General features: G+C 43.4%; 2 protein-coding genes across 2 annotated transcripts; one reads left to right on the top strand and one right to left on the bottom strand.

The window, feature by feature from the left end:
• The first annotated feature begins 2,749 nt into the window (after positions 1–2,749).
• cunh14orf180 (chromosome unknown C14orf180 homolog) lies at positions 2,750–11,184 on the top strand. The gene is made up of 6 exons (XM_071542253.1): positions 2,750–3,086; positions 5,236–5,266; positions 5,376–5,484; positions 7,610–7,773; positions 7,967–8,099; positions 9,302–11,184. Exons 1-6 carry the CDS (start codon positions 2,944–2,946, stop codon positions 9,505–9,507), a joined length of 786 nt encoding a protein of 261 aa, XP_071398354.1. The 5' UTR covers positions 2,750–2,943; the 3' UTR covers positions 9,508–11,184.
• Positions 11,185–12,188: 1,004 nt separating this feature from the next.
• LOC139663552 (transmembrane protein 179-like) lies at positions 12,189–13,828 on the bottom strand. The gene is made up of 4 exons (XM_071542256.1): positions 13,409–13,828; positions 12,633–12,770; positions 12,456–12,534; positions 12,189–12,368 (listed from the first exon to the last, which is right to left on the bottom strand). The coding sequence occupies exons 1-4, from the start codon at positions 13,792–13,794 to the stop codon at positions 12,189–12,191; spliced, it is 783 nt and encodes a 260-aa protein (XP_071398357.1). The 5' UTR covers positions 13,795–13,828.
• Positions 13,829–25,444: the final 11,616 nt, after the last annotated feature.

The following is a 25,444-nucleotide window of genomic DNA, read 5'->3' as shown; positions in this document are numbered from 1 at the left end:
TTGATGATTGCTGTTCCACTAATCCTCCCTCCCAGATGGCCCTCCTCACACTCACCTTATTCCTCGCTGCCAGGTGACTCCCCACAGCTGAGACACGTATAATGCATTTCTGATGATCCTGTGATAACTCCCTCAAGATCCACGCACAACAAATTTGTAGTATTGTGCATAGGGATCTTTTTATCTATGGGTATTTAACTATATTATCAAATGTGCTTTTTTTTTTACACAAGATTGGTATGTTATCTCTTCCATTTCAGGTGTACATACTCAGCAGCTTTTCTTAATATATGAACCATGCTAGGCGTGTAATGTAACATTCATCCCTCATCATCTATCTTTCATGGCAGTAGTATCTGGCATCATTCATCAGGAATACACATTTTAAGAGGTTGTTTTATTTAACATCTTTCTATCTTTCCTTCTGATGAGGACCGCATAGGATTCTTACTGTGCTGTATCTTGTTTCTCATAGTAGATGTGAGGCTTGCCTGTCCTGTTCCCTCAGTGGTGTTTAATGCTTAGATTATTCTCCTGGTGACAGGATGAAGGAAACCAGCTGTTGTGGTTTTCAGTTCTATGTCACACCGTTCTTGGAAAGTGGAAACCTGTCGTCCACCTTTTTAGCTTCACTATGAACCCTGATGAAGACCAATTGGTAGATATTTAGCTGTATATGAGATAAAGGGAGTTACTAGAATGGCAAGCAGTGTTGAATTACCAAAGGCTGAATATAGTATGTTTTACACATGAGAGATCTGCTGTTAAGTAGGACATTTAGACCGGCAGCGCTGTGTTTATTTTAAGCATTCTCTGTGCCAGTGGTCTTTAAATTCACCTGTCAAGTATCAATGGTGTCACTTTCCAGAGGGATGTACACTCTGAGTGTGCAGAATGCTTTTCACAAAGCGAACAGGCTCTATTTTTAGGGGCTTTTAATGGTTGAGTCTTTTCATGGAAACAAATATAAAAAAAAAGCTTAATAGCTGGCATGTAGATCAATCCAAATTATTCTGTGCTAAAGATAAAAACTCTTGCCTCTTTCAAAATGTAGCAAACATTCATGCCTAATATCTAAAGCAGAAACCCTTCCTCCCAAAAGAAATAAATAAGGTTTTTCGTATGATAATTGACATTTCATTCAATACTTGTGAACATGAACAACTTCCTCCCAAAGCTAGAAACCAGAGAACTAAGTATCTAATCAGTGGCCAACAAAAAAGTCCCAGGATTTGTGTATTGATGAGAACATCAGGAATCTTGGCTTTATTATTATTTCTAATTTTTTTACAGAGTGAAATATGTTTCTTTTTAAAATCCAGGCCTCAAGATCAACAATCTGTTTTGGACAGCAACAGCAAATATTACACCTTCTGTTTGTGCTTGAGGTCATGTTCAAAAGGGGGAGGGGAAGAAAAAAACATTGTAGTTGGGCCTGGCAACAAGGCTGTTTTTAACTTCAACAACTGACTAATCCTGTTGACAACTGAGACTGATCCTTCACTCATATAAACAGATGGGAAAGCTCTTCAGTTCATCCAGGCTGAAAAAATGTTCTACGAGGTGGCACTGATTGAGCTCACTGCCCTCCAGGGGAGCACAGGCAAGTACTCTTGCACTTTTGCCATGATAATAAAAGCTTCTGGGAATATACAGTACGTATTATGTCATGCAGGTCAGGATAGGTCAGACACATTGACTCAAAGCTATGGAATCTGACTTTATTGTTCATCTATTTTAAAGGCAGTTAGCAAGGCACCTAAACCCTAGCTGATCCAGTTAAGCTGTTCAATGACCGACAGTAAAGGACTGTGGTTGTAGTGGGCAGCTCTGCTGTGTGAAAAGTGTGTGGTAAGGTAGGGCATCACTGAAAAGGAGCAAGTTTGCTCAGCAAACCTTCCCTGGGTAAACAAAGGTTAAAAAGCAACTTCTGACTTTATGTAACCTGCATCAACAAACTACAGGCTGCTTAATCTATAACAAATCTATAGATGATTACACAATGTGTTTTCATAACACTCCAGAAGTCCGTTCTTTAGCTCACCAAGCCAATAGGAAATGATGATCCATTTGACCTGAGTCCATCTTTATTTACAATAAGCCTGGTGGAGCTCTGAGCGAGCGTTCACAGCAGGGCCGGTCATCCATCACCTGCTGCTGCCGCCGCTCCAGACGTCTGCCTCTTCCTCTCTGTCTGCTGCTGAGGCAGCAGCCCAGTGTAGCGTGGGCAGAGTGCAGAGTTAGGGGACAGGCATAGTAGAAGACAAATGGCCGCACTTGGCATTATCTCATTAGGAGCTGTATGGCGCCGTGGAATACTGAAGCCCCTGATTCAGCACTCACTTGGATTGAATACTGGGCTTCTCCTGGGGCAGAGCTGGCACCAGCTGCAATCCACAAGCTTGCCTGCTCTCCCCATTACTGTCATCTGTCCACCCATTTCCCTGCGTCTGATGTTAGTCCTCATTTTGTGCTTTCTGTAATGCAAACCACTGTCTTTACCTTTACCTTATCCTACTAGGATTTATTTGTACTTGCTTCTTGCCTGGATTAAAAGACAATGTTGTGTGTGTGTGTGTTTGTGTGTGTGTGTGTGTGTGCATGTGTGTGTTTGTCTCAGTGTTCCAGTGGGCGTGGTGTGTTGTTTGACTCCCATATCCTCTCTCTCCTGCCCTTATCTCTGCTCTCTTGTCTCCACTCTCCAGTTGGCTCCACTCTACTGTTCAGGCTTCACTTGCTTCACCTCCACAGTCCCCAGCGCTGCCAGGCAGGCAGATAGCCAGATCTCCAGGCTTTTTGGATTCATTTTTCAAACTTTGCAGAGAGAGAGACAGAGAGATAAAGAGAGCAAGCGATAGTGATAGAGTGAGGGATAGAAAGAGAAGCAGAAGGACAGACGGAGAGAAAGACTGAGAGGTTTGTTGGCAGGCTGACTGTGATTCCATGCCCTGTGTTTGTGTAACAGGGCCTCAGGAGGAGGCTATGTTGGGCTCTGCAGGATGGGCCACCCCAGAGGAGCTTTCGGAGCAGGCCTCCCAGGCACAGCACCTCGAACGGCTGGCCCAGCTCTGCATCATGAGCAAGAGGTAGGTGCGACTGCTGGAGCCTCTGCTGATGTTGTGTATTTAATGGGGCGTTACATGCTCTGTGTGTTTAAGGGCTCAGTGGGCTCATCATAAGTGAGAATTTATAGTCAAACAAAATGTTCACTGCTGTAACTGTTTTGTATATGCTGTCTTAGATGGCATTCTGCTGGTGTTTTATTTGATCATTCGTCATTTCACAGCTCTAATCTGAGCTGAATGCAAATGCTTGTCTGTTGTAAAAGTGCAAACAATATATAGCATTTGTTACTTGCCAGTTTTTTTCATTGAGCAACAGCTTGGTGCGACACCACCGATAAGTAGCACTTTTATTTATAGGTTAATTACCTCATCTTGGTTTTCAAGATTAGACTGAATTAGATTTTAGAGAAATAATATACTGCAAGATCATTGAAATTAATTTTGTTAGTGATTTAGGGACTATTTCTTGATGATTTTGCTTGCTTGGATAAATTTGTGTTTTTTAAATAGAAAGTTCACATTTTAGTCATGTGCCATATTCTATTAAAATGTTTTGAACAGAAGTCATTGCTGTTCTTACTTTTTCATTCATTGTGAAAGATGGGAGATTTTATTGAGGTTACAGAAAAAATGTAAAAATAAAACATGACACATGCACTCTTGTGCATGTATGAACACACGTATACACGTGCACAAGAGGAAAAACAGACACCCACACATGTAATCGCATACGCCTTTCTGGAATGGAAATTTTTCGCACTAAATAAAGTCCAGCACCAAGTATTTTTGGCAGCGTTGAATTTCCCTGTAGATGTGGAGAAAAGAGACACCGTCCCCTACGTGAGTTTCGAGTGTTGCCAGAGGAACACCTTAACTGGATCTGGTGTCTCCTGTTGCAGGGGTACTTTGTTAGGCCATAGCATGCACACATTTTCTATGCCTCTGTTGTCATTGTTGGGATTAAGCCATTTAACCTGATTGCCAGAGAGGGTGACGGAGGGTGGAAGGTTTGCTGGGTGGAGGGCTGGTCATAGTCCTTCATTAAGGCGAGGAACATAGTTAAACTTGAATGAGATGGTACTGATTGTGTATGACTGTACCCAGAGGCTTGGGTTTCTGGGTAAATAAGGACAAGCAGGAATTTGATTCTGCTCTTTGATCTTTTCTGGTAGACATCAGAAACTTGCCCACTGAAGAATGCATAAAAATTGTGGTAAGAAATAATGAACAAAAGGTATAAAATGCCCTTGGTGTCTTAATTTCAGGCATCAGTCTTTGCTGATGCCACCAAAGCCTCATTGCCTCCACCATCAGCGTCAGCCCCATCGCTCCTGTGGGCAGGAAGTTGTAATGCTTCCTGAATCTTTCAGCGATGTCGTAGGAAGTCCTTTGGGCTGGTGAAGCGCTTTTCTGTCTTCAGCGATCAGATGTCCCCTGAGGACCTTCTAAAACAGTGCAAACCGACACCTGGCCATTACTAATTGAAGGGAAGTGCGGCTTTGGAACAGTGATGCTGACATCTGTCACACTAAACAGAGCTTGCTCTACATCTATAGGCACACGTGAGGGCGTGAGGGTGATGAACGTCCTTGGCCGGCATCGTGGGCGGATATGAACGTAACAGCTGGCGGATCCTAAATGTGCCACATTATATTCACCTAGCTTAGCACTAAAGGGAAGAGTGGTGGAAGGACACAACCCAGTAAACCAAGCTGTGAGCGCCATACCTTCTGTAATTCACCCTGGAGACAAGACGGGCAGCCAGCGCTGGCAGAAATAGGAGGTTTCCACTTCTTCCATAAGGCGGCCTCGTCCCTGCAGCCCTGTCGTCTCTAATCACAGCACACGCATGTTTAGATTTGTCATGCTGCTCTGCTCCAAACACTGAAACAGATACGTTCACCTGACAATGCAGCATGCCCCACTAAGCTTGATTAAGGTCAACCATTGTTATCCTCTCTGAAAAGACTTATTTATGTGTTGAAGCTGAACAAGAATGCCAGAGCAGAGATAGATTTCATCTGCTAACCCAGATTGATCCCTTTGAAAGAGACTGCTTTTCTTTTCAGCAGGTATCGGGTATAAAATATTTTTACTTCACATTTCCACACTGAACAAACAGGAAATCAATCTGTGTTTGCTTACTGGTGCCGTCTTCCTTTCCTTTCAGACCTCATCTTGCTTTAGAATACAGTGGTAAGGTATGTATGTTTCATTCTGTTTGTCTTAACCCTTCTATTCAGATAAGTGAACAAATAAACATTTAAATGGCACTGTTAAACCCCCTGTCATTTTCAATGCATCTTTCAGGCCACTAAGATCCACCAGAGGGCCTTTGGTAACGACCACCCAATTACAGCCAGGAGCCTGGAGCTTCTGGCCACAGTCTATGCTGAGATTGGCAAGACTGAATATTCAGGTAAACACTCACCCAGGATGAGTGACACAGAGTGGTAAACACAACTGCCATCCTGAAGTGATGCTACTAGGATTGCACAAGGACTTGTGTGCATTAATGGATGGTCAAAGATGGCTGTGTGATTCAGAAAACAACACCTAACCAGCCAGTTGAGAACACCCCTCCCCACAGTGGATAATTTACCACTGTTAACACTGTCTGAGGCGTGAGAATGGAGACCTTGCTGCCAAGTTTACATGAGGCTGTCTCCTGAGGCATGACAATACCGGAACCGCAATGTTAGGCCCAAGAACAAGTTAACTACTCCGCTTCAGAGAGCACACAGCGCCGTGTGCAAGTGCTTTAAAGCACTTCAGTTAGCCTTTATAAAAATGTCAACTCAAGGAAGTGTTAAATTAATAAACACACTTGCAGTACTGTTGGACATGAGAGTGGTTTTATATAGAGCCGAAAGGAGAAGTGGCTTTGTGGCTTTGACAGTTTGAGGCCACTGTTTTGTTGTACCCATGCTCGGCTTGCATTAGGAGAAAGCTACATTCTTCTCCTGTTTCTGAAACTTGGCATTTTTGTGAAGACTGGTCTGCTGTAGAAAGCCAGAAGTAGAAGCAGCCTTGTTGGTGAGTCAGCTTTCAGAGGCAGTGAGCAGGCCCTGCTACGTAAGGGCAAAGCACAAAGATTTACAACATTCCTTGTTATTCATTTCAGCTGACTTTCTTTAACATGCCAGGTGACATAACAAAGTGAAAGGTCAGACAACAGTGGAAGCGAGGGCATAATTTGTTGTTCCAATATCAGGTCACATGGTGCTGTGCTCTCCCGTCACGTGCGTCCCTCTGCTCTTTTTGTGTCCTTCAGTTTGTATTGTACACACAGGAATCCTCTCTGACCTGGGACGGCTGCAATACGTTTTTTAAGTGTTTACAGCTCTCCTCCTCTAGATCCTCTTATCCAGGCCCATAGCATACTATTTGCTATTATGCTCTTGAAATTATTTTTATACTGTACATATTAATGGGATTTTTTTTTTATTTCAGTATTTCATAATTACACTAAATCACCAGTACTATAGTTATACTGCACTGTGCCATGCAGCAGTACTGGTGAGTACTATGAAACTATAATCAACCAAACTACAAACTACTGTACTTAACATTGAAAGAAGTTCATTTTTCACTCTCCTAAAAATAATGTAGTTTGACAAACTATCACAGCGTTGTGAAAGCAGTTCAAATACATGCAAACTACTTTGTAAATAATTGTAATATTTCAGCCCAGAATGTAATTTAGGTACAGTACAAAAAAAAGTATGACTGTAATAACACATCGCTCTGGAGTTAGATATTAATCCCATGTTGTGGCACCGTCACCGGCCTGGAATCCAAACTCTGACTGTTAAAGGATCAAATGAACATTCAAAGATTCAATTAGCAGCAGGGATAGATGTGTGGTAAACTGTAAAAATCTATCTATCTATCTATCTATCTATCTATCTATCTATCTATCTATCTATCTATCTATCTATCTGTCTATCATTTAATAGAGTGACTGATCAATCGGTGTGGATAGACAAAAAACAAACATCTACAATATTAAGATAGATAACAGGGTAACCTTATAACTTTTTAAAACTATATAAATAAAGGAACAACATCTGTCATCACCAGTTTGATGTCGATCCCTGAGGTAAAAGTTCCAAATCAAAACTTACATCAAAACTTACATATGTCAGATGTGTAGAGTAGTCTTGAAAGGTTTTGCTACACTTTCCTTGATGTTCTCATGGGAAATCCACAGAGGGATGATGGTACGACTATTTTTGGAAACTGAAACAAGATCGTGTAAAATTAGATTTGGTGAACGTCACACACAAGTTCTATGAGAGAGTAGCAAGCATTAAACAACAAGTGGGTGGGGAGTCAAGGAAGGGATCAACTCCTAGTTGCTGAGCTCTGCATGGCAGTGACAGAGTTAACCCGACTTCTTTTCTCTGAAAGGTTTGTCCTGCTTTGCATGTTTAACTTCACTTCATCGCCTGTCTCTTGAGCTGACTGCAGACTCCAGTGGTCTTCGGTGCAAGGTGCAGCGCTAGCTTCCTACTCATGCATGGTCATGGTTCTCTTGCTAGACTCCCTGGGTCAGTGTGTGTCCGCACTGTCCAAGCGGTTTGCTGCTGCGGAGTCCGTCAGAGACACCGTCAACTGTCTTCCTCACTCCCACCGGGAGAAACACTCAGAGGTCCGTCACAGAAAGGACACCCACCACCAACAGGAGGACACACCGAAAACTAAGGTAACACTTTAGTCTAGAGAGGGAGGGAAATACCTGCAGGCATCAGCTGTGCTTACAGGGATATGAGCCGCTTGTTTGACTACATGTAAAAGATCTGTGCCTTTCAACCGCTTGCTTTTGGTCTTTGTTCAAACTGTCTTTAGAGCTTGTCTTCTGTATACTCATCCCAAATTATTCCTAATCGTCTATCAAGGTAATCAATGGTAAAGTCCCCACCTCCATACTAAAGAGGCCAAGCCCCAACTGTGGGTCAGATGCAGAACCCACCCACAGACGGAAAGGCGAGCGGAGGGTTCGATTCAGGGAGCCAGAGACCACTGTACATGGTGAGAAAACACAGAAAACACAGAAAAGAAAACACAGTCGGCCATGACCACAGGACCGCAGGATCCTAGTTTTGGCAGTTTGACAGCCTGCTCAGCGAGGTTCACATGAGTTATGTTGAATCGTGTTTGTTTGTACAAGCAGAGAGAAAGTGCTGCCCTCTGGTGCATCGACACCTCAACCAAACTAGTACAGTCACTGCATTTCATCAGTATTCTCAGCAAACCTGTCCATCTCAGCTTAGCATCTACACACACATACAAGGTCATTCAGCATAAATTATATGGTGATGAAGCTCACAAATAAGTGAATGCATTCATACAGTAACCATATGAATTTAGATTGGATAATTTATGGAATCTACCTTTAAATCTGTGTTACCCCAGCTTGCAGAGGGGCCCTCACACCATATCCAACAAAGGTGTCTGCCTTGCACTTACAGTAGCAGTAAAACCCAGTGAACAAAATGCATTAAAAACATCCTGAGATTGCATCGTAAACTATTGTCCTTTGGGGATTCTGTAGTATTTAATGTAATGCTGCGAGAAGTCCAAACATGAGCAAGTGATTTACTCTTCATGGTTAATTATGCATGCAAATGAGGCAGCATGGAGCCTGTTCCAGAGAGATAATAGTGTTTGTAAAGGCGCAGCAGAGCCAGTTGTAGCTGCTGTGATGTACAGCAGAGTTCGGCTCTTGTTGACTGACTGGCCTCTTTTCTGTCGGCTTCACAGACATTCCATACTATGACTGTTTAGGTGGTAAGTCTGTCTGAAAACGTGTTCATAATCACTAAATTACTATGCATGAGTGTCAACTACACTGCATTGTCTATTTGCAAAGAATGTATATCATTCTGTGTGTAAAAAAGCACAATAACCTACAAGGTAATAGGTTAATTCTGACTTTACTTTAACATTGTTGCCTACCGAATGGATTTTAGCCTCTCACTCACACTCACTTTATAACAATGTTTAAGCACTGAGAGCACAGTTTGTGTGACATCTATACTTATAATTAGTAACACATAAACTCCTCCAGCCAACACTAGCCTCATGCCAGGTGTTGCCCTTGTTGGGTCAGGAGGAAGGGGAGCACAACGCATGCTACAATTCAAATTGGGGATAGACAAGCCAAGATGCTCATTTACAAATCAAAATGTTTTGTGAAAAACAGATTGGTCTTGTTTTCTTTGGGTGTGTAGCCTATGAGACGACACCGGCCCGCCCCCACCTCGCCCTGTTCACCTGCCTGTTCCTGCTGATGTCATGCCTGGGCGTGGCCATGTACTGCACAGACCGCCGGCGCCCGCAGCGAGTGTGTGAGGAGCTGGAGGCCGCGCTGGCTGTCTACCTACTGCATATGAAACAGCTTCTCTGGGGCTGCTGGATATGGCTGACCATGCAATGACTGAGACCAACCACAGGCGGAGACATGGAGCATCATTTAATGTTTTCACACCCCTCCTTTCCTATCTTTGAAGGTGCCCGGGCTCACACACACCTCAGCCGTTTGGCAGGCTCTGTGCACTATCTGTGTTGAGATGAACTGCTCTCACAGCGAAAAAGGGATAAAAGTGTAATCCCAGAAATATGTAGCTTCCATGCCTGTATGTATATGTACCAAGGCGGCGGGTATGCCGCTCTTGATATAAGTTGTAACGACGTTTTGCACATCTGCAATGTTGATGCTCACATGTAATGCTCACTTAATCACAGCAATCATTTGATTCTTTTCAGTTCGAGTCACAATCTATTGTATGTGAGTGAATGTTTCCATGGAATGCAAATATTTATTTTATTACAGTACTACATCATTTTGTGTATATCAGATATGACACAGAACTGAATGTGTATATATGATTCAGTATACTAAGGACTATCACAATATTCAGCCTTGTAATTGCACATAAATGAATGTAGAGACGTCTGGAAATGGCTTTGAGTCGGCACGGTACACCTTTGAGATAAGGGGGGAGGGAAGCACAAATGTGGAAACTCTTTGATAACGATCATGAGAAAGAGACACAGGGCTGCAACACTTCACCATACCCAGATGAGTGAGTAGATGAAAAGACCTTTTCCTTTACAGACTTTATACAGTATAGTCTTCTGTACGCCTGACCGTCTTTAGTCAAATAGATGGTTGATTCCTAGTTGGACAGAGGACAAAATCTGCAGCACAATATAATAAATTCTCTCTCCTTATCTATCGTCCAAGAGAATATAGTCAAACTGAATGAATGCTAATGCTTTTGACAGTGTTCCTCTTTATAACTGCTTGAATGCCACAAAATGATATCCTTTATCCTAAATGTTATTTATTCTTCTATACTGTATATCTGCATCTACGCAAATATCCAACTTTACATTATCTTCGATTTTTTAATTTTTTTGTTACCTGTTACATTTCTATTTTCGAAAAAAAAAAAATCAAAAAATCAATATTCAGGTTTTAATCTTGATGTCAAATGCTCATCAAGCTTTAGACAAGTTTTTTGGATGGGCGTGGGCTTATGAAATATCTACGGTACACAGACAAACCTAGGATGTACTCCTCATTTAAGTTCGTTAGTATGAGGCCAAACACAGAAATGTTATGGAACCAGTTATCTCGTCACTGTGAGTTCCTTTGTAGTAACGAAACAAAATTCAGTAAGCCAAACCACCACAAAAATATGGGTTAGGAATCTAAGGGCATAGAGATGCACATCCCATGGATCTCTCAATATGAGCAATAACACACATCACATAGTTTCCAGTAAAACATTATTCTTTATATAACAGGTTTCAGGGAACACAAAGGGAAGTGTTGGATTTTGGCGGTCTTACATTTGAATGTCAGAGCAATATAAGGCTAATAACGCCTATATAGAAGAAAGAAATACTCTGTCTCTGTACTGTCAAACTTAATTGTCATTAGCAATAAAACAATATCCAGTGAACTCATGTCCTGTATGCATTTTGCTTAGTAACTGCATTTCACGGCTGTCTAAACGTTTATGGTCACTTTGAAAGAAGTGCCTTTTTGGAGGGTTTTCTTAGTTCCTACCTTTTTTATGATTTGAATTGTTTTGAATAAAACTGTCATTGCATATCAAAGTCAATGAAGCAGATGGCTTGCTTTCTTGTTTCAACATTTGACAAGGTAGGGTGTGTGTGTGTGTGTGATGTGTGTGTCAGAGGGAAAGAGAGATGCATGCAGGTATATGTGTGTGTGTCTAATCACAATATACAGTATATTGGTCTGTAGCCTATAGTGTGAAGCTAAGAGAAAAGGGGAAGCCTGAGTTACTATGGAACGAGATAGGATCTGTTTGTCTCACACAGGTTACTAAAGCATTTCAGACTGGCTGCCCAATATATGAATATTATGAACTATGATTTCTCATTTATAAAATACCTTTTGTAATTGTAGATACAGCTGTAAATACACTGCAAAAGCACACACCGTTTTACTTTGCTGCAGCATGCAAAGAATTCCCACTTCACCAAGACGTAGTGCTCATCCTACCAGACAAAGCCTATCAGAGACACATTTGTTCATTTATAAAAAAAAAAACATCCCATAACATCTAAAAACCACCATATTCATTTGTCATGCATAAGGTCCATGCAAAAGTTACACAAAGACAACATGATCCATTTGAAGCGTCCTTTCTGCCAGTCTGTCTGAGCCATCAGCGTTGTGTTGCTCACTAGGGAATCTTGCTCATGGTAACTAACTAACTTGGTGTACATCCCTATTAAATAGTTGTGGATTATCAAAGCTTAATAATAGCTGTGTGCCTCAAATGGGAATGCAAGTCAGCGCTAATGCATTCACAAAACTCTAAATACACACACTGGATAGATAAACTCAATATGCTGAAATATATAGCAGGATTGTTTAGAGATCAACAGCCATTGGGGTTTTCAAAGGAAAATCAATTACCTTTGTAGAGCAAAGCTAAAACCTTCCATTTGATTCTATTCATAGTAAAAGCCAATTGATTCTGATTGTCTAAATAGGCAAACACCGGTGTTTCTCATGGCAGGCAAGATGACTGTACGTGTGTGTGTGTGTGTGTGTGTGTGTGTGTCCTCAGGCTTCTAGATCAGGCCAGTCTTGAGTTCACCGTCGGAGCTGCGGCGTGAGGAGCGGCCCAGCAGCAGGTCCTTCTCGTGGATCAGGCTGTCCAGCAGGTCCTCTTGTCTGTAGTTGTGGTAGACCTTCAGGAAGGCCATCACTGCTATCCCCAGCCAGGTGAGCCAGGCAGCCCAGAGGCCAAACTGCATGGGAGAGGAATCATTGTAGTTATGAATGGGATCGAGGGGTTTGTTACCATCTGGAGGATAATACTACCAAGCCAGTCTTACCTGAGCTATAGCAAACTGGTCATAGAAAGCAGAGTTGTCCAGGCCCAGTTCTAGATCAGTGTCCTGCAGGTCCTCACAACTAAAACATAATGGTACATGCAAACAGGCATTTAGGAGGAACACAATATAATGAAAGTTATATGTGTGAAAGGTTGAGGTAAGGTGTTGCACCCTCACCTGCTGGGCATGGATCCGCCCTCGGTGATGGCATCACACCACAGGTTGAAGCCCACACTGACGATGGTGCTGGACAGGAAGACTGTGAACACCACCAGGGAGCTGATCACCAGGTTCAGGAAGGCATTGAAGATGGAGCTGCATGCAGATACAAAAGAAATGTTCAACTACAGTGGCTGAAAAACATGTAATGCCTTTATCAGATAGTGGATCTTAGTGCTCAACATAAGGTTTAGAGACATTCAATTCCTTCTGTTTTTCTGGGACATGTAGTAGGCCTATATAACTCATTAGAATACAGTTATGATTCAGCATGATTCAGCCGGTTTTCTGGGATGGATATAAATCTATTAAATATCTTTAAGTCGGAAAAGAAAGAAACACTGCCAACCTGGATTCACAGCAAAAAAAAAAGAGATGTCATTGAGAAAACAGATCAAAACAGATCAAAACCAGCCCTGATACCCCATGAATCCGCTGTGACTGTTCTGCTGTTCAAAGGCAGCAAATTATAGGCTATTCCCTCCACCAGCTGATGTGGGCAATATTCATTATGGAGGACGACACTGGCTTATCGTTTTTATAGGCCTATTCTATGGAAAATTACCAGAATAATAAACGCAGTCTTGTGTCAGAACAGCACGCAGCAAAGGGCGTGGGAGATGGACATGAAAATACATTTACTACGTTTACACTGTAGCATAAATTAGTGTATAGCCTTTTCATGGTTCGTGCAATTAATTGTGCCGAACAACCGCAAGTGAATGGTCACTCACTCGTCGTGTCCTTTGCATAGAAAGAACAGCAGTCTCCATGCCTGCACTGCGGACAGGATGAGAGACGCTATCCCGACAAAAGTGATGAAGCTGCAGGAGGACTCGGGTCCCCACTCCTCCACGATGAAGCGCTGCTTCGACACAGTGATGTTCTCGTTTTGCCACATACCCCGCGTGAAGAGCAAGCACTTTCCTCGGAAATCTTCGGTGTTTTCAGACAGAGGCACCACGGCGATAAAACCGAAGACGAAGGCTAAAAAATAAAGGATGCATTGGGCGAAAATTAAATTATCGAGGGCCATTTTTCTATCTCCCTCTTCTGTGCTCTGCGTCCCGGAGAGTCTGCGGCTGCGCAGTGGAGGCACCGTGGAGCGGAGGCGCAGCATCCGACGCACTCTGCTGCAAATTAATAATCAGGCCCAGGCCTTCAGGCTCTCCATCTTATCTAGATCCAGAGTGTGAAGACTTCTCCTCGTTGGTGTCCCCATTTGCAACAGATTAGGTATTTTAGTTATGGAATGGATTTTTACAAAAGAATTAAACTCTAATTAATAATAATAGTTAATTATTGGGCTATGTAAATGGCCTACACACAGTTCCACATAACAGTAGACATATCAGTATGTTTTGTTATGGTAGATAGATGTAACTCTATAGCTACCTCACATTCATTGGGTTTGTTGGGTAGCATGTAGGCCTACACAGACACTGGCACATTCTACATTAGCCAGCAAGAGTCACATGCACACACACACAGATGGACACGCACACACACACACACACACACACACACATACACACACACACACACACACACTCAGAAACTCACACACATACACACCCACTCACACATACATGCACAAGGAACGTGCGCTCACACAGGAGAGTAATGGTTTGTTTATACATGGTGACAGCCCTTAAGGAAGGGCAGGTAGCTGTCAGAGCCATCTCACATGCTTCACTGAGCCCATCTGCTGTACACGAGCACAAGGTGTCTCTCCCCTTCCTTGGCCACCCAGCCTTTATGCCACTGACAGTGCCCTCCAGTGGGCATGGCACCTGCTGCTGCCTTCCTTCATGGTCCACCCTCCTCCCTGCTTTATGCTCTATATAGGATCGTGGCCTTGATGCATACAGATGCAGGAAGCGGAGACATTGTGGTGTCCTGTCGGCAGAGTCCCTCACAAACAATGGCTTTGATTCAAATGGTTGGGGACATTCATTTAGATATAATGAGGACAAAGGTGAAACAGCAGTGTGAACATCATAAAGGACAAAACAAGGGGCACGGATTGAGACATTTTGCATTAGGAAGTATTAATCGGCCTACAGATTTCTGGGAAATCTCCCACCCAACACAACGACAAGTATTTATATGAGTGGTTTCCAAACATCAGACGGCTATTTGTATCCATCATACATGCAGCAGTATTTTAGCCGCCTCTCCCCTGCACATGATTTATGTGTCATTTTGCTGCGCCACAGCACTCTGATTTCCATGATGTTATCAGTTCTCAGATTAGCTTGAGTTATTGTATGTGTGTGGTCAGAAAATTGATTTCATTTCCAAGGCGGTGAGCCGGTTTGCTTTTTAGCATCATTAGGTATTGTTAGCTATGTTTTATGTTCCTTGGGCATTTTTGCTGCGGAGGATCTTCATTCTTGGGTGTATGATAAATTGTCCAGATTACCATTTCCTATAATAAATCCCTCTGCAGTCTAGATTCTTCTACTATGATACATTGTATAGTGAAAAAGTGAGGGTGTTCTTCTGCATGTGCAACAGCATCCTCTATTTTTTTCAAAGAGAAAAATCAAAGGCACAACTGCTAACCCTAACCCGAGTCTAAATAGTGAGGAATGAACTCTAACTGTGCCAGCCTGCTTAAGTTGATACTGGCTGGTCTGATACCTCAAGCATCATGTGGTATCAGAGGTGTTGCCACACCTGCAAGGTCATAAGGTATTCCCCCATACACACATAGGAGATTACACACACACACACACACACACACACACGCACACACGCACACACACTCACACACGCACATGCACACACACCACTCCAAACCCCACTTTTAAATAATACAGCATGTGTGGGCTCGTGGACAGGGGGCCCAGGGGAGACCCAGAGCAGAAGTGTGTCAAGCTGAAATATGTGTTAAGTTATTCACCCCCAAAACGAGTTAGGGAGGGAGGGAGGGAGGATGCTAACCCAAATGCATTCCCTGGGCTCTGTGCAAATATGAGGAGCGATGGGCAGCAGAAAGCATTGGGAGGTCATCCATTTTTCATGAGATGGAATGGCAGCAAGGCAAACATCCCTTTTCAAAAGGAGGAAACCAGAGAAGAATCTCAACTGTGAGCCGACTTTAATGGACACTGTCATTGGTAATAATATTTACACTTTAAATCAAACAATCACACATCCCCACTATGTTGACTGGAGCGTGAAGAAAACACATAATGTAACCCTGAATGATCTATTCTTAGTCTGGTCTTAATTTGCTAAATATTTAATAATTTAGATCTTATCAATAATTTCTGAGAGATTCATTATTGAGTGAATGTTTCTGAGACATGTGGCGTTACAGTGAGAGAAAAAGGGCGTGGTAAAACAGCAGCACTGGGTGGGGAAAGGTTGCTTCAAGTATATCAGCAGCAGCAGCATCTGTCAGAGCAATCAGACCGGTCTATTAGAGAGGAAGAAGAGATAGACCGCATCAAGGTCAGAAGTCTCTCTGGTGTCCATCATGACTGTGCTGTGATCGACTCATTTTCAGACAAGTTAATCCTTACTGTACTACTTGAGCTTAATGGGAGCAACATAACTGTTTAGAAAATCCCTACTATATTTCAAAACGTATCTCTGAATCTTAGGAAAATTGTATTGTGTCAAATGACTGATAGAAAAATGCATTCAGTTGCTGTCCAATCCTGTCCTGTCCTCTGCGTCATGCTTTCTTCACTCGTTTGCCTTTCCTGGGTCGGGTTCCTCGGCGCTCTGCGGCGCTCTGCTCGGCCCATTGGTGCGAGGCCTTCCCAGAACTCCTGCGACCTGCCGGCTCCTCTTTGTCTGCCTGGAGGACAAAACAATAGCAAAACAGACACAATTAGAGCCTCATATCCTGGGCAGTGATGTGGAGGGGCTGATGAAATATCCTGTAGCCATTAATCTTTCCCCAGGGGGTGCAGGAGACTGGAGCACAGGGCCAGGCACTGATTAAATGCTCCTAATAGAGGCCATTCATCTCCCCTTGAATCCCGTACATGTTTCAACATGCAACATCACCCGAGACTCTACCCTGCCCGTCTCTCTCCATACAAATATTGGGATTTTCATAAAGTCTCCAAAGTCGATCATATTTAATTTTGTGGTATATCTTCAGGAGGACTTGATCTCTTAGTTAGCTTCCATGGTATGACCGATGACTATATTTTCACCACAATGTGAATATCTGATTCACCTATCATGATAAACAGTCACACATGAGGTCATATGGGACAAGATCAAAATTTATAGTTCACATTATACTGTATAGTCAGTTTAATATCCTGATTTTCGTTATCTTTAGCTGGTCAGTAGCATTAATTGGATGATGATTTGATCAGGTATCAATAGTTTGTCTTAAACTAATATTCACACATTACTCATTAATATCTCTCTGCCAATTAAGCAAATCCCACATATCCCCTCTCTTTTACCTAACCTGGATGAATAATTAGATCTCACTAAAATCACAACTGCAACACCAACACTAAAAACATGCACTGTACACCCAAAATACATCAACCATGAGAGGCATACACTGTTCATACAGTATAGGCTACTCCTGCTCAGCCCCTAGGTATAATGATCATAAATTAACATGGCCTAATTACGTTTCACCTGCCAAGCTCCATATGGTCCCCAGTTTTGAACAAAATAATTAGGTGATTGCATCCCAATTAAACAATTATCTAATGAAACCTCAGTAAAACAATTACCTGGTCATATCCGGGCATTGATATCACAGTGCTTGGCAACATTGCCTGCTGTTCAGGTCAATGAACAAGCAATGATTTACAAGGAAGGTGTAAAATTTCTTCATTAGAAAAAAAAAGCCAGTGGTAGATATTGTATTTTTGACAGATAAAAACAATTACATACTGTTGTATTTCATGCACAGTTAACTCTGCTCTTCAAGATTCTAGTGATCAGCCTGGTATTGATTCATAACCACTGAAATACTGTGTCTGTATTCAGTAAATGACATCATTGTAGGTGGAGAGCTTAAAAGGAATGATGTTTATGCTGGAGGACAGGAGAAAGAGGGATGAAGGGTAGAAAAGAGGGCACCTGCTGGGTGGGATGAACCAAAATCCCCAGGGACCAAGCATGAGATCATCCAAATCACTGTCAAGCTTGTATACTGGAACAATAGTGACCCCCATTGGCCAAACTGGCTTTTATCCCCATGTAGTGAAAACCCTGTGAAAAAGCTTGAGTGTGTGTATCATGAGAGGGAAGTAGCATGTACCTGTTTGCTATCTCTCTTGTCTCCAGTTTGCTTAGCCGCAGAGTCCATGAAGTGGAAATATGGCTGATTGAGCACAAGAGAACCCCTCCTTTCTATGGATAAACAGAAGCAAAGTTGTACATAAGAAAATATAAAAATAATTGTCAGAGTGCAAAACTACAACATGGATATCTGGGTAACTGTTATGTGTTTCTGTCTTTAATCCTGGCCCCAGTGACAAGGTTGGGGCATCAGTGTGGGGCAATAGGCCGTGGCTCCCTCAGGCCCAGCGGTGATCAGCACAGCCCAGCAGATGGAAGGAGCTCTGCTTGGCAACACCACTGGTAGACCCCCCCAGCACAGAAAGGGGGGAGGGGTGTTATGGATGACTGACTGTAGCAAGGTTAAGGGAGCCATGCTCTGACACTTCACTTCCTTCCCATAGCCCCACTCCTAGCAGCCAAGACCCCCTGTGTTTGGTACAAGCACCTGAGTCCTACACCCTGCCGCGGAAAGCAACACCTCAGTCATACAATTATGTCTGGCCAACACACACACACACACACACACACACACACATACACACAAACTATTCATCCTTAGACCATTGCTGGCTACAACACAAATGGCTTTTTCAATCGTGAAGCATAGCGTAGTAGTAGCATATTGTTAATGACCATTTCATTATCATCAACATGTTTTGGAGGCTGTAAATGTCAATATGGCAACCGCTAGCACATGTTTCATTATTTGTGATGACCAACCTCCAATATGGTTGTATAGTTTTGCATAATGGTTGTATAAGAAGAATTCTTTACCTGATGTGATAGCTGGCACCTGCTCAGTGGTAGGCAGAAGGCCAGTGGAAGCTCTGCGGGTTTCCAGGGCCTGTTTCCACCAGCTGCCCAGCTTGCAATGACCCAGCTTGTCTGAGGTGCTATGGAAGCAGGCTGCCTCCTTGTGCAATTTCTCACGGGCGGCGTCAGAATGAACAGGGCTGATCTGGGTGCTGTGGGTTGGGCCGGGGGGCAGAGAGCCACCAGGTGTCTGGAGCTGTGTGACGGAGCAACGCGTGGGTATGAGGAGGGAGCCGTCCTGGAGAGAGAAGGGCCTCCCATACCTCCCTGGACCCCTGCTGTCCTGCTCTGAGCCACTGGCTGTAGGTTCCTCCAACAGAAGGCTGTGGTGAAGCTCAGCCAACAGGTCCTGGGTGGTCTCAGACAGGGCACAGGAGGTCAGGATCTCTGGCTGGTCCACCGCATCCTGGGAGTCTCGACGGAAGCATTCTACTGCTTCCTCCAACTGGAGAGGATCACATACTCTCTGGGCACACAGTGAAAAACACATCAGACATGCAGAGCCCCAATTGGAAAACAGGTACCGTAATAGTGAACCTATATGCTGTTTATGCTGTTTGCCCACCTGCAGAGGTTCCAGTTCCAGGAAACAGTGAGATGTGGCTGCCTCACTAAAGGTGAAGATCTGAGGAGGGACAGAATCTGATTGGTCCTCCTGGTTTACTGTCAGCTCAGTGCTCCACACATCAGTGACATTCGGAGGTGCATGAATGATTTCCTCAGACACTCCCTTACAGTAGTCCATTTTCTCTGCAGAGAAAGGTTCATGCAGTGACATGTATGCATGTAAATCATTCAGTAGACCACAATTGACCTTGTTATATTTTTGCCACAAAGCTGGATGTAGCTACACACCATAGTCGGGTGTGAGGAAATTGTGACTCTCCACTTGGGGCTCAAAGAGGGAGGGCACTGATTGGTTGTCCTCATTACTGTAGAACTGAGGGGGAAGATTCAACCTGCCCCTGGGCCTTAGGAATCAAATATCACTCAGTTTTCATTACATTCATTCAATCTGCCAATGTGTTCTGACAAATGTCTCATTGGTATCGTCACCATTGTATGAGGTGAGGAGGACACTGACCTCTTGTCTAAGGGAAGGTCTTCAGCCTTGGAACGTCCTGAAACTGCATCAACAGTGAGAAAGTCTTCTCTTGGTGATGCACATGTCATCACCTCTACTTCTCCCCCTAAGAAAGAGCAAGAAGTTTATTGCTATCTTTTAAAGTGAAGGGTGAGTGAGTTTTCAGAAGAAAATGTAAAACAAAGCTTACACTCTGCAGAAAGCACCAGCTCTTCCACGCTGTCTTTGCTCAAGCTGTTGAAGGAAATGGGGTCTGTGGTGCCATCTAGTGTCACTGTCAGGTCAGGGCACTCTGGTGAGGCACCTGCTGCCGAGGGCGCTCTGCTCTCTTCCTCCTCCCGGCTCTGGCTCTCTCCATCCGTGAGGAGAGCAGAGATCCTCTGCAGAGTCAGGGTGCTTTCGTACACATAAGGACGGTCCCGTCTCAGCAGAGGCAAGGAGGAGGCAGAGGTGAAGGAGGAGGCGGACTCAGAGCTCAGATCATCCATAGATGGGGACTCAGAAGAAGAAATGCGCTGTGATGCCTCAGGTTGCTGCTGGGGCAAGAGGAGACATGGGGGGGGGGGGGGGGCTGGGGTCATTATTACTCAAACTCAAACATCTTCAAAATAAATTATCTCTATTGTTGTGATCATTACTGGTAGAAAACCACCAAAACTGTATACATCATAAATGACAGGCTGTTCCTCCTCTGGTTCATCTGCATGTGCTATTTGCTCTGTTCCATCAGCCATGTCCACAGGGGAGGGGCTGGGGACGAGATCACGCAGAGCCTGGGTTGACAGATACAGTTCCCTGCTGCTGCAGCTTCTCTCTCGGTGCTTGGGCCACACCACCTCACTGGGATAAAGAACATAGGGAAATGATCTGCCAATGTATGTGGGATATTTGTTTTACCTTTACATGTAGGTGTTATCACATCATAGAGCTCTCTTCAGCCCTGCACATATTTCAACATAATTCAACCTCTGTTTATCCAGGCTAGTCCCATTGACATTTACAACCTCTTTCCAAGGGAGACCTGGCCAAGACAGCAGCAGTATGTTACAGTAACTTTCAGACGAAAGAACTATACCTTATCTTGGGGTGTGGCTTCTTCAGTTCCATCACAGCCTCTCTGAGTAGTTTGACCAGTTCTTCTGAGGACACTATGTTCATTCTCTGGGCCTGATATAGCTGGGCAGACAACGGACAGGGTGGCCTTCCTGCTGAACAGTCCATTAAATTGAAATCTTATAGTGAAATATAATGTAATCTATTCTCTCCTGGTGCTGTTGTATATGCACTCCTCCATACCTTTCTTTTTCACTGACAGCTGTGACTGCATAGGTTGTATAACAGTCCCAATCCCACTGTAAGCCTCATTACCATTATCGCCTTCATCCTGATGAAGATTAACAATAATAATAATAATTGTAATTTCTTGTCTGTATATCTTCAGTATGTACACTATGCTATACTGTATGTATATTGCAAAGAATTTACCCACATTGTATCCTCCTGGTATGTACTTTAAAGCCTCTGCACACAGACCAAATCCTTTACATGCCTGGAGGAAGTACTTGACCATATCATCACTTTCTGTATGACACTTCCGCAGCAGGGCCCAGGCTTCAGAGACACAACTGGAGGCCAGGGACATTGTCAACAACACACAATGAGTCGATGACACCACGGCTGATTTCATCTTAGATGATCTAATATATGACTAGCATGTCATTAGTGTATCAGAATTTACCCATTTTGAAGCAGTACATCTGCACACAGCTTGACATCCTGAAGGCTCTCCATGGCGGGTCTGGTCCAGTGGAGGTACCTTAACGCCATGCGAGGCTGCCTCCTTGTCAGCAGGCAGTGGATGATGCAGCGGTGCTGCCAGGGGAGCCAGGGTGCAGCGGCCCTGGGGCTCAGTAACAGTTCCATGGAGGCCTGGATAGGATGTAGATAAATCACAACTTAGTATGTTTGTATTGATTGATATTTCGGCCATTGTCTCCACATGAACATCAATATACAGGTGAAGCAAGTTAAAGCCAGCTTAGTGCGAGTTACATGTTTGTCAGCTGTGAGCATCTTGGCAGATAATGTAATAACTGTAGGAAGTGTTTTCTATGGCTGTCATGCATGAATACCATATTTTACCTCAGATAGTTGACCAAATGTGCGTACAATCCACAAAATATACAAAATCCAAAACACATTTGCACTATCTCATCTACAACTACTGCTAGGAATAGGAACACAAGTAGCCAATCCCAAGGTGTTTCTCTATGTGACACTACCCAGGATTCCTTGCACACTCCAATTACATGAAGTAAAGATAATGTCTCTCTTCTTTAGTGTTATCATGAAGTCATGTAAACAAAATGGCACTCTTTCATTATGAAACAACATTGTACGATCCTTTGTTGTAGTTATGCGTTACCATGTTTAGACACAATGAATGTGTTTCCTCTACAGAAAGAGAGGTATATAAAGCTTGTAATTTAGAGTACTATGGGGTGCTATCTCATTAACTGTTTATAATCCTGAAGTGGTCCATCAGTGCCATCTGCAGACCATTATTGATGCTGGGACAAGCATGGTAAAGTAATCAACAGGACTGTTAACTGGTCCTTGAAGCTCACTATCACAGTCAGCTTGGACATGTTCATTTTAACAATGGTTTAATCAAAATCCAACAATCACTTACCTGACATTCATACATGTAGATGCATAAAAGCAATTTTGCTTCTTGGTTATCTTATGGCTACATACCTTGACATGGCCATGGTCAAGCATCCAGAAGGCCCTTATTTGTTGGGAGAAGCTGGAAGGAATTGTAAAGGCATGGCAGAACGACTGCAGGAGGTTGTCTTTGCACTGCAGGAAGTTTGCCATGTCCAGGACAAAGTACATGATCTGTGACACACATAGGTTAAGAACTATATAACCTGAATAGAATAGAATAGAATAGAATAGAATAGAATAGAATAGAATAGAATAGAATAGAATAGAATAGAATAGAAAGTTGTGATGGATTGGATACAATAGCCTGGACAGACATGTTGTCAATACGAGGCACCAGCACCAGCTTCAGCAGGGCCTGCAGATTAGGAGGAGGATAGCACTGGTCTGTGTAGTCTTCAGAGGTCCAAATAGACCCGTGCTGTTTGCCCAGCTGAGTCACCATACCCTGTATGAAAGAACTCCACCTTTCCATTCCTGCTTCTTCCCATCTAATCAAATGACAGAAAAGAAAACTGGAGACATGGAGAGGAAATAGAGAGAGAATGTACAAAGGGAGGAGAACAGGTAGAATGACCATGAAATCCTCAGCATCAAATGAAATAACTTACTCAGGTGTTTCTAGACAAGCCTTCCGGTGGCTGTGATCCATTTCCCTCCACATCTGAGAGATTCGCTTCACCTCGTGGGCCTCTGACAGAAGGAGCAGAGAAGAGAACACAGTCAGCACCTTCAGCCATATCCCTAGGTTAGAGGTGTTAAACCACTGGATAGTGCCAAAATAACAGTGATGACATCTGTACCAGGGTACTTGGGCAGGAGCCCAGTGATGCCCCACCACTGCACCAGCCGGCCCAGCCAGATGTGTTGCTTCAGAGCCCTATACTCTCGATTCCAGCAGCCATGTCCGGCTTCTGAAGACCCACATACCTCCTTGCACACCACACACGGGACCCCCACACCTACAAGAAAAAATACCTTTAAGCAAATATAAGCTCTAGGAAGGGGCTACACATATACAAAATATGGTTATGATTACAATTATGATCACAGTTCCCATTAGAACTAGAATTGCAATTATGATTATATATACAGTACAATTATAAATAGTCACCCCAACCGTCATGCTGTTCAAGTTATATAGTATGTATGGCCTGAATTGTGTACCGTGCCAGAGGTGGGCTGAGCTGAGCTGCCTCCTCCCCCACTGGGCCAAGGTGAGCAGGTTCCTCAGCCTCTGGAGCAGCATGTGCACCCTGGTGAAGGAGCTCTGGTCCAGAAACATCCACAGACCCTGGCAGCGGCTGAAGCCTGGAGGAATAAGCAAGGGGTAAGAAGAGAGATGGAAAACCACAGAGGAAAGAGGAGATACAGAGATCTCAGGTACTTAGAAATAGTATTCATTTGTAATAAACTTGATTTTGGGATGCATACTTACATAGGGTTAGTAACTCCTTTTTAGCAAACTCCGACGTTCTCTGCACCCAGCAGCTGAAAGCAGCTAGGCTTTCCTCCACATCACCATCACCTACAGAAAGGCATTATTAGAGTGGAGACCTTGCAAAACCAAACAACAAAGATTTCTTAGATAAGTGCCATAGCCATACAGTACAAACGCTCCTACCATACCTTCAGCTGTAAGGGTCCGTAGCCAGCGGATGATGGCCCTGATGTTGTTGTTGGCCAACGCCTTGGACCACTGGCCCTCTGTGTCCAGCATGATGCCTCCAACCCTTTTCAGACCATTCGATCAACACCAAGACACAGAGACTTACACAGAATTACTGAACATAATTACTGATAAAATATAGTTCATTATAAACTTATAGCCGAAGAAAATAACTGTTTAGTTTATATGCTGTAGGATATTTTAACTATAACCAATATAATGTACAGAGGAATCTCAACGAGTAGTTCAGTAACTCGGTGTGCTCGTAAGCCTGTAAAACTTTCCCTACAATCATGATATCCATAATTAGATCAATGGATTATGCAAGAACAGATTAAAGCATGATGGTGATAGTCATTACGGTGAAGAGCTTCCATAGACAAATCAAAAAGACCATGTTGGATCTCCAGTACTTACTTGGCGCAGTGATTCAGTGGTTGTCCAATAGCCCAGTTAAATTTCTCTCTACATCTGCCCAGGGATGAATGCTATGTGTTCCTGTCTGCCTTGTGGATTTGCTGACTGGCCCAGTGGCTACAGTAGAGTTCCCTTCTTACACAAGCTACTTTGGTACATGGTAATCCACTAATCTCACTCTCAGTTAACATTTCATTGGCTGATTTGCTGCATGGTTGTGAGTACGTGTGCATGCATTCAGTATGGAGTGTAGAGAGTGTAGAGAAGCGTAGAAGAGAAAGCGTTAGTGAGAACAACAGAGACATTGATTGGGAAGAGGCGTGTCCAGCAGGGGATGAGGTGGGAGGAGGAGGAGGTGCAGTGGGTGAAAATGAACTGGGGGTATTTAAAACTTAGTTTGCCCTTCATGACCTATTTACTTGTCCAGATTACTTAGTGTGGTCTTTAACAAAAGCACTAGAGGGCAGCACATGAGTTGATAGTTTTTTCCCCTGTATATAAAAAAAATCTTATAATGTATTTGATTAAAATGTGCACTCGCATGGGGATGTTGTAGGATATTGTGGGTAAGATATAGACTTTTCAGAATGTCCAATTGAAGGTGTAGGCTTTTTTAAATTGCTTTTATTTTTAACACAGGAATACATATTTCTGCACACATGTACACTTACACACACACACACACACACACACACACACACACACACAATGGCTGTCAGCCATTACTTTCTCAGTGCAGGTACAGTCAGATTTGCGTAGGTGGCAGAAGGTGGGTCCAAATCC

Source organism: Centroberyx affinis, unplaced genomic scaffold (assembly GCF_046629955.1).
Source record: "Centroberyx affinis isolate AG114_WGS23_722 - 3 ecotype Tasmania unplaced genomic scaffold, CSIRO-AGI_Caff_v1 ptg004046l_1, whole genome shotgun sequence".
Taxonomy (NCBI): domain Eukaryota; kingdom Metazoa; phylum Chordata; class Actinopteri; order Beryciformes; family Berycidae; genus Centroberyx; species Centroberyx affinis.
Note: the sequence above shows the minus strand (reverse complement) of the source record. Positions and strands in the feature narration are given on the sequence as shown.